This window comes from Rattus norvegicus, chromosome 1, assembly GCF_021556685.1.
Source record: "Rattus norvegicus strain SHRSP/BbbUtx chromosome 1, alternate assembly SHRSP_T2T, whole genome shotgun sequence".
Taxonomy (NCBI): domain Eukaryota; kingdom Metazoa; phylum Chordata; class Mammalia; order Rodentia; family Muridae; genus Rattus; species Rattus norvegicus.
In genome coordinates, this window is record NC_141534.1 from 43,754,470 (window position 1) to 43,767,101 (window position 12,632).

At 42.6% G+C, this 12,632-nt stretch overlaps 1 protein-coding gene across 37 annotated transcripts in view; it reads right to left on the reverse strand.

The window, feature by feature from the left end:
• Syne1 (spectrin repeat containing nuclear envelope protein 1) overlaps nucleotides 1–12,632 on the reverse strand; it is a 477,397-nt gene that overhangs the window by 241,206 nt on the left and 223,559 nt on the right. For all 37 annotated transcript variants that reach the window (NM_001419849.1, XM_087580487.1, XM_087580698.1 and 34 more), the window contains 3 exon segments: nucleotides 7,302–7,611; nucleotides 10,642–10,814; nucleotides 12,150–12,441. In NM_001419849.1, coding sequence (NP_001406778.1) covers nucleotides 7,302–7,611; nucleotides 10,642–10,814; nucleotides 12,150–12,441 — 775 coding nt within the window.

Consider the following 12,632-nt stretch of genomic DNA (forward strand, 5'->3'; position numbering starts at 1 on the left):
AGACCGGATAAACAGTTCTCTGCACCCAAATCCCGTGGGAGGGAGAGCTAAACCTTCAGAGAGGCAGACAGGCCTGGGAAACCAGAAGAGACTGCTCCCTGCACACACATCTCGGACGCCAGAGGAAGGAGCCAAAGACCATCTGGAACCCTGGTGCACTGAAGCTCCCGGAAGGGGCGGCACAGGTCTTCCTGGTTGCTGCCGCTGCAGAGAGCCCCTGGACAGCACCCCACGAGCGAACTTGAGCCTCGGGACCACAGGTAAGACCAAATTTTCTGCTGCAAGAAAGCTGCCTGGTGAACTCAAGACACAGGCCCACAGGAACAGCTGAAGACCTGTAGAGAGGAAAAACTACACGCCCGAAAGCAGAACACTCTGTCCCCATAACTGACTGAAAGAGAGGAAAACAGGTCTACAGCACTCCTGACACACAGGCTTATAGGACAGTCTAGCCACTGTCAGAAATAGCAGAAAAAAGTAACACTAGAGATAATCTGATGGCGAGAGGCAAGCGCAGGAACCCAAGCAACAGAAACCAAGACTACATGCCATCATCGGAGCCCAATTCTCCCACCAAAACAAACATGGAATATCCAAACACACCAGAAAAGCAAGATCTAGTTTCAAAATCATATTTGATCATGATGCTGGAGGACTTCAGGAAAGACCTGAACACACTTAGGGAAGCACAGGAAAACATTAATAAACAAGTAAAAGCCTACAGAGAGGAATCGCAAAAATCCCTGAAAGAATTCCAGGAAAACACAATCAAACAGTTGAAGGAATTAAAAATGGAAATAGAAGCAATCAAGAAAGAACACATGGAAACAACCCTGGATATAGAAAACCAAAAGAAGAGACAAGGAGCTGTAGATACAAGCTTCACCAACAGAATACAAGAGATGGAAGAGAGAATCTCAGGAGCAGAAGATTCCATAGAAATCATTGACTCAACTGTCAAAGATAATGTAAAGCGGAAAAAGCTACTGGTCCAAAACATACAGGAAATCCAGGACTCAATGAGAAGATCAAACCTAAGGATAATAGGTATAGAAGAGAGTGAAGACTCCCAGCTCAAAGGACCAGTAAATATCTTCAACAAAATCATAGAAGAAAACTTCCCTAACCTAAAAAAAGAGATACCCATAGACATACAGGAAGCCTACAGAACTCCAAATAGATTGGACCAGAAAAGAAACACCTCCCGTCACATAATTGTCAAAACACCAAACGCACAAAATAAAGAAAGAATATTAAAAGCAGTAAGGGAAAAAGGTCAAGTAACATATAAAGGGAGACCTATCAGAATCACACCAGACTTCTCGCCAGAAACTATGAAGGCCAGAAGATCCTGGACTGATGTTATACAGACCCTAAGAGAACACAAATGCCAGCCCAGATTACTGTATCCAGCAAAACTCTCAATTAACATTGATGGAGAAACCAAGATATTCCATGACAAAACCAAATTTACACAATATCTTTCTACAAATCCAGCACTACAAAGGATAATAAATGGTAAAGCCCAACATAAGAGGCAAGCTATACCCTAGAAGAAGCAAGAAACTAATCGTCTTGACAACAAAACAAAGAGAATGAAAGCACACAAACATAACCTCACATCAAATATGAATATAACGGGAAGCAATAATCACTATTCCTTAATATCTCTCAATATCAATGGCCTCAACTCCCCAATAAAAAGACATAGATTAACAAACTGGATACGCAACGAGGACCCTGCATTCTGCTGCCTACAGGAAACACACCTCAGAGACAAAGACAGACACTACCTCAGAGTGAAAGGCTGGAAAACAACTTTCCAAGCAAATGGTCAGAAGAAGCAAGCTGGAGTAGCCATTCTAATATCAAATAAAATCAATTTCCAACTAAAAGTCATCAAAAAAGATAAGGAAGGACACTTCATATTCATCAAAGGAAAAATCAACCAAGATGAACTCTCAATCCTAAATATCTATGCCCCAAATACAAGGGCACCTACATATGTAAAAGAAACCTTACTAAAGCTCAAAACACACATTGCACCTCACACAATAATAGTGGGAGATTTCAACACCCCACTCTCATCAATGGACAGATCATGGAAACAGAAATTAAACAGTGATGTAGACAGACTAAGAGAAGTCATGAGCCAAATGGACTTAACAGATATTTATAGAACATTCTATCCTAAAGCAAAAGGATATACCTTCTTCTCAGCTCCTCATGGTACTTTCTCCAAAATTGACCATATAATTGGTCAAAAAACGGGCCTCAACAGGTACAGAAAGATAGAAATAATCCCATGCGTGCTATCGGACCACCACGGCCTAAAACTGGTCTTCAATAACAATAAGGGAAGAATGCCCACATATACGTGGAAATTGAACAATGCTCTACTCAATGATAACCTGGTCAAGGAAGAAATAAAGAAAGAAATTAAAAACTTTTTAGAATTTAATGAAAATGAAGATACAACATACTCAAACTTATGGGACACAATGAAAGCTGTGCTAAGAGGAAAACTCATAGCGCTGAGTGCCTGCAGAAAGAAACAGGAAAGAGCATATGTCAGCAGCTTGACAGCACACCTAAAAGCTCTAGAACAAAAAGAAGCAAATACACCCAGGAGGAGTAGAAGGCAGGAAATAATCAAACTCAGAGCTGAAATCAACCAAGTAGAAACAAAAAGGACCATAGAAAGAATCAACAGAACCAAAAGTTGGTTCTTTGAGAAAATCAACAAGATAGATAAACCCTTAGCCAGACTAACGAGAGGACACAGAGAGTGTGTCCAAATTAACAAAATCAGAAATGAAAAGGGAGACATAACTACAGATTCGGAGGAAATTCAAAAAATCATCAGATCTTACTATAAAAACCTATATTCAACAAAATTTGAAAATCTTCAGGAAATGGACAATTTCCTAGACAGATACCAGGTATTGAAGTTAAATCAGGAACAGATAAACCAGTTAAACAACCCCATAACTCCTAAGGAAATAGAAGCAGTCATTAAAGGTCTCCCAACCAAAAAGAGCCCAGGTCCAGACGGGTTTAGTGCAGAATTCTATCAAACCTTCATAGAAGACCTCATACCAATATTATCCAAACTATTCCACAAAATTGAAACAGATGGAGCCCTACCGAATTCCTTCTATGAAGCCACAATTACTCTTATACCTAAACCACACAAAGACACAACAAAGAAAGAGAACTTCAGACCAATTTCCCTTATGAATATCGACGCAAAAATACTCAATAAAATTCTGGCAAACCGAATTCAAGAGCACATCAAAACAATCATCCACCATGATCAAGTAGGCTTCATCCCAGGCATGCAGGGATGGTTTAATATACGGAAAACCATCAACGTGATCCATTATATAAACAAACTGAAAGAACAGAACCACATGATCATTTCATTAGATGCTGAGAAAGCATTTGACAAAATTCAACACCCCTTCATGATAAAAGTCCTGGAAAGAATAGGAATTCAAGGCCCATACCTAAACATAGTAAAAGCCATATACAGCAAACCAGTTGCTAACATTAAACTAAATGGAGAGAAACTTGAAGCAATCCCACTAAAATCAGGGACTAGACAAGGCTGCCCACTCTCTCCCTACTTATTCAATATAGTTCTTGAAGTTCTAGCCAGAGCAATCAGACAACAAAAGGAGATCAAAGGGATACAGATCGGAAAAGAAGAGGTCAAAATATCACTATTTGCAGATGACATGATAGTATATTTAAGTGATCCCAAAAGTTCCACCAGAGAACTACTAAAGCTGATAAACAACTTCAGCAAAGTGGCTGGGTATAAAATTAACTCAAATAAATCAGTTGCCTTCCTCTATACAAAAGAGAAACAAGCCGAGAAAGAAATTAGGGAAACGACACCCTTCATAATAGACCCAAATAATATAAAGTACCTCGGTGTGACTTTAACCAAGCAAGTAAAAGATCTGTACAATAAGAACTTCAAGACACTGAGGAAAGAAATTGAAGAAGACCTCAGATGATGGAAAGATCTCCCATGCTCATGGATTGGCAGGATTAATATGGTAAAAATGGCCATTTTACCAAAAGCAATCTACAGATTCAATGCAATCCCCATCAAAATACCAATCCAATTCTTCAAAGAGTTAGACAGAACAATTTGCAAATTCATCTGGAATAACAAAAAACCCAGGATAGCTAAAGCTATCCTCAACAATAAAAGGACTTCAGGGGGAATCACTATCCCTGAACTCAAGCAGTATTACAGAGCAATAGTGATAAAAACTGCATGGTATTGGTACAGAGACAGACAGATAGACCAATGGAATAGAATTGAAGACCCAGAAATGAACCCACACACCTATGGTCACTTGATTTTTGACAAAGGAGCCAAAACCATCCAATGGAAAAAAGATAGTATTTTCAGCAAATGGTGCTGGTTCAACTGGAGGGCAACATGTAGAAGAATGCAGATTGATCCATGCTTATCACCCTGTACAAAGCTTAAGTCCAAGTGGATCAAGGACCTCCACATCAAACCAGACACACTCAAACTAATAGAAGAAAAACTAGGGAAGCATCTGGAACACATGGGCACTGGAAAAAATTTCCTGAACAAAACACCAATGGCTTATGCTCTAAGATCAAGAATCGACAAATGGGATCTCATAAAACTGCAAAGCTTCTGTAAGGCAAAGGACACTGTGGTTAGGACAAAACGGCAACCAACAGATTGGGAAAAGATCTTTACCAATCCTACAACAGATAGAGGCCTTATTTCCAAAATATACAAAGAACTCAAGAAGTTAGACCGCAGGGAAACAAATAACCCTATTAAAAAATGGGGTTCAGAGCTAAACAAAGAATTCACAGCTGAGGAATGCCGAATGGCTGAGAAACACCTAAAGAAATGTTCAACATCTTTAGTCATAAGGGAAATGCAAATCAAAACAACCCTGAGATTTCACCTCACACCAGTGCGATTGGCTAAGATCAAAAACTCAGGTGACAGCAGATGCTGGCGAGGATGTGGAGAAAGAGGAACACTCCTCCATTGTTGGTGGGATTGCAGACTGGTAAAACCATTCTGGAAATCAGTCTGGAGGTTCCTCAGAAAATTGGACATTGAACTGCCTGAGGATCCAGCTATACCTCTCTTGGGCATATACCCAAAAGATGCCTCAACATATAAAAGAGACACGTGCTCCACTATGTTCATCGCAGCCTTATTTATAATAGCCAGAAGCTGGAAAGAACCCAGATGCCCTTCAACAGAGGAATGGATACAGAAAATGTGGTACATCTACACAATGGAATATTACTCAGCTATCAAAAACAACGAGTTTATGAAATTCGTAGGCAAATGGTTGGAACTGGAAAATATCATCCTGAGTGAGCTAACCCAATCACAGAAAGACATACATGGTATGCACTCATTGATAAGTGGCTATTAGCCCAAATGCTTGAATTACCCTAGATCCCTAGAACAAACGAAACTCAAGACGGATGATCAAAATGTGAATGCTTCACTCCTTCTTTAAATGAGGAAAAAGAATACCCTTGGCAGGGAAGGGAGAGGCAAAGATTAAAACAGAGACTGAAGGAACACCCATTCAGAGCCTGCCCCACATGTGGCCCATACATATACAGCCACCCAATTAGACAAGATGGATGAAGCAAAGAAGTGCAGACCGACAGGAGCCGGATGTAGATCGCTCCTGAGAGACACAGCCAGAATACAGCAAATATAGAGGCGAATGCCAGCAGCAAACCACTGAACTGAGAATAGGTCCCCTATTGAAGGAATCAGAGAAAGAACTGGAAGAGCTTGAAGGGGCTCGAGACCCCAAAAGTACAACAATGCCAAGCAACCAGAGCTTCCAGGGACTAAGCCACTACCTAAAGACTATACATGGACTGACCCTGGACTCTGACCCCATAGGTAGCAATGAATATCCTAGTAAGAGCACCAGTGGAAGGGGAAGCCCTGGGTCCTGCTAAGACTGAACCCACAGTGAACTAGTCTATGGGGGGAGGGCGGCAATGGGGGGAGGGTTGGGAGGGGAACACCCATAAGGAAGGTGAGGGGGGAGGGGGATGTTTGCCCGGAAACCGGGAAAGGGAATAACACTCGAAATGTATATAAGAAATACTCAAGTTAATAAAAAAAAAAAAAAGAACGAGAGAGAGGGGAGAGAGAGAGAGAGAGAGAGAGAGAGAGAGAGAGAGAGAGAGAATAAATCTAACACTGCAAAGCTTTGAGAAAAAAATATTTTCTTCAAGTCGAGTAAGTTGTAGTCTATAGCACTATACAAAGAGTCACACTTAACAAATGCTGACCAATAGCCCTTGCAAGCTAATTAATCAAAACTATTATAATTAACACTGTTTTCTTTAACATTACTTATAACAACATTTTCCTAAATCCTTTCGACATGGTGGTGGTGGGGAGTGCACAAGCTAAGAGACAGGCTAATAACATGTCCAGAGCACACATTCAGAAAGATAATGTGATAATGACATTGACAACTCAGAGTTCTCAGAAGTCAAAATCCCAACTATTTAACTTCTATAGCATTCACAAGTATGTAAAGGCAAATTATAGAGGAAATCGTGTGTGTGTATATATATGGAATTCTTTTCAATTTCCAAGATTCTCACATATATTTATTTATACACACACACACACACACACACACACACACACACACACACACACACACATGCCTAGAGTTTTGAGAATAAGAAAATATAGGTTTTGTTACTGGAAAAATAAGCTCAATTCTTTTATACAGTTGGAATCCATAAGAAAGTCACATTTAAAATAACAAAGGTAAACGCAGGGGAAACACAGATGCTCAGTCTTGAAAAGAAAATGGGTGAGTCTAACGATGTGGATAGTAAGGACAAAAATAAAAATTGGAGAACATTTCCAGGACTGCAGAGAGCAGGGCATGGAGTCCTGTTTGCTTTTAAGTTAGTCTTTAGGCTAGAATACGCAGTAGGGGGCTTTGTCACGTCACCTTCATACTCAAGTGCTTCCTTCATTCCCCTCCCCCACAGCCCTTCCCACGTCCTCTCCACGGTTGGCCTGGTTCCCCTTCCTTCTCAGGCAGCCACCCCTCCTGCATTCCTATGTGTAAGCCCTCTATTCTCCACCATTCAGGAAAGTGATCTTTATGGGATCCCTGCTCACCAGCCTTACACATGGCTTCAGACCAGCCAGATTCAGTAATCCAATCCACGTGAGGTTCCTTACCTGCACCGCGAAGCTTTTGAAGCAGTCTAAAGTATCTTACCTTGGCCACGGTCAGTATGTCCTGAAACTGTGTTCTCAGTTCCTCCTGGACAGCTTCTTTGAAGGACTCGTCCTGGGTCTTCTTGTACAGCTCCCTGGACTTTGCTGCTAGTTGCTGCAGAGCGCCTGTGTGGTCCTCCGCCTCCGAGACGATGGACTGAAAGTGGTCCAGCAAGGAGAATTTCTCCTTGAGCCCTGGCTGCAGCTGTAGAGGATGCTCTACTTTCTGGTCCACTGACTCCATCCACTGCTCCAACTGGCTTTTCTTCTCTAGATAGTCATTCCATTGGTCAATCACAGACTCCAGGGTGCTGGAACGAGTGTCATGCACTGTAAAACTGACTTTCAATTTTGGCGTCACTACCAAAACACAATTACAGGGCCAATGAATCTGTTTAAAGTGCTTTGCTGAATATTATTGTAATAAAATGTTGCTTTTGAGGATAGGGAGAAACTTTTTGTTTTAATCTGCCCCAATTAGGCTATGGTTTCTTCAAACAAAGTTAATATATGCTAGAAATTTAAGCAAGCTGCTGTTGCACACACACACACACACACACGCGCACACACACGCACACACTAGAACACATCTAGACATGTATCTTCCAAATGCTAATTGTCTCAAGTGAATAGATAATTCATATATTGTACTGTGTTTACAAAACTCAGTGCTACACTTTTAATTAAATTCTGCCCAGCACATACCAATTCTTAAATTTTCTGGTGCAAAGTCTATATTGCTAGTATCAGATGTAATTACTTGTACAGTCACAGCTAAGTTTGAGGTATTTTGCCTGGGTAAATACTATGGTTTAAGACTATGCACACATAAAGGCCAATTCTTTTGTGTTAAACAAGTGACAGTATGAAGACTCGATATGTTTATGGGAAACATAGTCACAAATTTAACGGTCAGGTCACCAGATGTCCTAGTAGAAAAAATAAATGATCTCCAGAATGACATAAGGAACTTGTTGAACTTCATAATAATCTCCCCTCTCCTCCCCCTCTCCCTTTCTCTTCTTTATCCTTCTCCCTTCCTTGTCTCACTCCCTCCTTACTTTTATCTTCCTCTGTGGCATCTGACACCTCCACCACTCAGCTCAACACCTGTGGCTTGCTAGGAAGTAATTAATAAACCTGGACCCAGACTATGCTATGTTCCTGCTGAGGGAATGCCCTAGCAGCTCTTGCCTAGAACCCTGCTATTCTGGGATCAGGATAACATGGTCAACGAACTTCCGCCCTTGCTCAAACTGTTGCTTCTGTATTAGCATGTATTGGTATTCTGTATTGGTATGATCGTGTATCTCATAGAGTCCCATCGTATCAGACTCACAGGCTCTCAGAGTCCTAGCCTTACTGTGAGTTTCTGAAAAGAGTAAATCGGTGCCGGAAGCCAGCAAAGCCACCTTCTTCTGCCCCAGGCCAGGGTCTTTTAAAAGTTCTTGGGAATACAGTCTGAGTCAGAGCCTCTGGAATGTGTACTTCTCCCCAGCTCTGATCTCCTAGCAGGCAAAAAGGATTCTGCTTTGGCCCATTGTTCATTGCCATAATCCCTGCAGCGAGGAACCGCACAGCATGTAGCCCTCAGACTTGATTCCTTGCCGGAGTAAGAGTCAGGACTCTGAATCTGTTTCTTGGATTTAACATTCGATTGTAACATCTGAAGAAAAAAAATCTCCTGCATCCCCATTCTGTTCTACAAAGCTGAAAGCTGGCCCATTGCCAACCACCGGAAAGTTATTTATGCTCTCTAGCTTACTACAGAATCGGAGAGCCCCAGAGGATCTGATTCTTTCCTTTGCTGATCACTGGGAGTTATGACAGAGATGCAATGTCCTGCTCGCCTAGAAAGCTGCTTCCTCTTACCGTGAAAGTCAAGAACAGGAAACAACAGGCAAACGAATCCCACACTGATGTTAGGTGTCCCCGCCGCCTCCTGCATGGTAGGAGACAGCTGCTGTGCGTTTTCTGACCTGCCGGGGTACACTATCTTCTGTTTATATGTTTGTCATGGTCACTTTGGGGACCTGCTTCTGGAGTCTTTAGAGAGCTTCCAGAATAAGGATGTGCTGGGATGTGTTTTCATCTAATTCTCTGGTAGTTATTTATCCAACAAGACAGCTGGATATGCACAGGTAACTTGAGAGGAGACTCAGGAAAGGTGAAGACTTCCGTTCATAACAAACGAGGACACAATTCTTTTCTCTACCTCTTCATCAGTAACTGATACAGGACAGGCCTCCCTTCCTTTCTCATCTTCATTCTTGCTTTCCAATCAACAAAGATTAATTTTTAAATGACACAGAAATCTGTGCGTATTAATGGGGCCATATTGTATTTCAATACGTGGATATGTGTTTGAATCACACTAAGCACATTCTTTTTTGACAAAGCTCTAGGTTTATTCTATGGTGAGACTTTCCACTATGTTTCCTTCTAGGTCTCTGAAATGTGTGCTGCGTCCTTGTGATCTTTCCTTATCCTTCTGTGTACGGGGCATGACAGATTCTTTTGCTTTCACCTAACTAGATTTGTACACAGTGAGCATCCCTTCCCCCATTCTGCCTCCCTGACATGCTCTCAGGTCTCCGGCAATCACCATACTACTATGAACCTCACTGGATTGCCTTTAGAGATTCCACATCTGGGTGGGATCAGACCAAAATATAACATCTCTAAAGACTTTGGAATGGGTTCATGATTGGACACACGAGAACATTCCTCACTTTGTTGAATTTCAGCTCTCTGAGGCTTAGCCACTAAACGCCTGGATATCTGTATCATTGTGATAACCAGGAGAACTACACACACACACACCACACACACACACACACACACACACACTACATCACCACCACGGTATGATAACTCTAGGGTGAGGAATAGACATATGCTCTAAACGTGGTTATTTGCGACATAATTTGCTGACAATGATTCCCTGCACATGCTTTTAAACATCTAAGAGCTTATAAGGAATCACTTGACCTATTATTAAATATTATTTTAAATATTCTTGACTTAAAAATGAGACCTTTTCCCAAGCTTGTATTATGTGCAAGATTTCTATGAAAGACGCTGGATGGAGGCTGGGGATTGTGGGGAGATGGACAAACAGATTTTGAAAAGAAAACACAGAAGTAAAACACACTAACGTCCCAGCAGGAGTCTCTGCCCCATGGGGAATATAACACAGGCAAAGACAGGCAACGCCTGCCCATGGCAAAACATAATATGCTTAGCGATTCCACAGCAGGCTGCCGAAATGCTGCACTGTGAGTTTATGACACCACTGGGTTCTATTTGGGCAAACATGCACGTAGGGAAGATTTTTGCACCTTTGTGCATGGACGGCCGAACTCATGGCGTCAGCCCATGCCTTTTTGAGCGTCTCCAGCTGATCCTGAATCGCCTGCTGACCCTCCTTGTTGCTGCTTTTTGAGGCCTGGTCTCCTTTGCCAATGGCCAGATTCAACTTCACTTCTCCTTCACCTTTCATAAGGAGAATGTCCTATTGGGGAGAGAAGGAAATGTCTGTCAGTGGAAATATGAAAACGTGCTATGATGCACAAAGGCTGCCTTCTAGAAGTAAGGGGATGAGGTCTGAATTGAGTTCAGTTTGCAAGCATGAAAATCTGAGTTTAATCTCCAGAAGCCACATAAAAGAAGCCACATAAAAACCTGGACCCTTGGGGACCTCAGAGACTGAACCACAAACCAAAGAACATACGTGGGCTGGATCTAGGCCTCCCTGCACATGTGTAGCAGCAGATGTGCGGATTTGTCTTCATGTGGGTTCTGAACAACTACAGGAGGCTAACCCAAAAGATGTTGCCTGTGTAGGGGATGTGTTCTCCTAGCCGGGCTGCCTTGTCTGCCCACAGTGGGAGAGCATGCACCTAGCCCCTCAGAGACTTGATGTATCAGGTTGGGGGATATCTGGGGGGAAGGGCACTTGCTCAGAGGAGAAGGGGAGGGGAAATAGGGGGCAGGATTGAGGGTGGTGGTGACTGGGAGGTGGGCAGTGAGTGGGATATAAAGTAAATATGTTAAAAAAAACAGCTGGGAGGTCTGGTATGCATTCTTAGCTTTGGGAGGCAGAGAGAGATAGATATAGGGCTTCCTGGCTGACCAGCCTAGCCTGCTACAGGAGATGCAGGCTAATGAGAGACTCTCAAAAACCAAGGTGTTTGGTACCTGAGGAATGATAGTAGCACAGGCATGCACACACTTATCCGTGTACTTCCTGTTCCCCTACCAAGGTGGAATATCTCATCATAAAAATGAAAGCAGTAAATTTACACAGACACCAGGTTAGATTAATATAAGCTAGATATGAGACGTATGGGGTCCAAAGACCAGCTTGAATTCCAGGGAAACTTTGGGCCACCAGCCAACCATTACAATTTTGTTGACCGATTTCAGTGATGAAACTAACTAAAGCAACAGGCTCATCTTCAGAGAAGGTAATTGCTCCCTTCTTTGCCTGGTTGATTCCCACTGTTCACAGTCAGGTCCACTGGAAGTCTGCCTGCCTTGTGTTTGCAAAGAGCCCCTGTCCCTCCACTCACAGCCCAGACCAATGATTTGCACTAACAATGCACACACTGGTCTCTAACCTCTTGGAACACACTTACTAACCACTATTTCTATAATCACAGCAATTCTCATAGTACTTGTAATAAAGTATTTAATGTACTTTGCTGGAGAACAGTTTCTTGGAGTCTTTAATTCATTCCTCCCGTCTCCCTCATTGTCATTTGATATGTCCCAGATGACTGGGGCCAATTCTAGATTTGTGCATCGAATCAGAGCAATGGGTAGCAGTTGTGGGGGCTGCACGTACCTGGATCTGTGACAATCGCCACTCCAATGTCTCCTTGTCCCCAAGAGTGCTCTCTGCACAAGCCAACCTGTCTTTCACATCCTTCACCCGAGACCACATGCTCTGCATGGCTTCTTCCAGAGCCTCATGCTCCTGCAGGGCCAGCTGACAGCCTCGCAGCCGCTCCTTGGTTACTCTGAGAAGGTTCTGGTAGTTGGCAAGGAGCTGGGTGCTCCGGCGGCCTCCCTTCCCTGCACCGTGGCTTTCTTCGCTGAGAAGCTGCCCTCTCTGGGAGAGCTTGTCGAGGGACTCTCTGAACAAACAGAATTTCTTTTTTTAGTTCCAGGATTCTGGATCCAGGGGAATGAAAAATGACTGTTGACATTGGATCAGGAACCAGACAAGAGCTTGTGGCTGATATAACTCTAACATTAAGATGCTGGAGACCAGGCTGTCTCCTTGCCTTCTTAGTGTAGTCAACAACTGTCAGGGAATATGAATCCA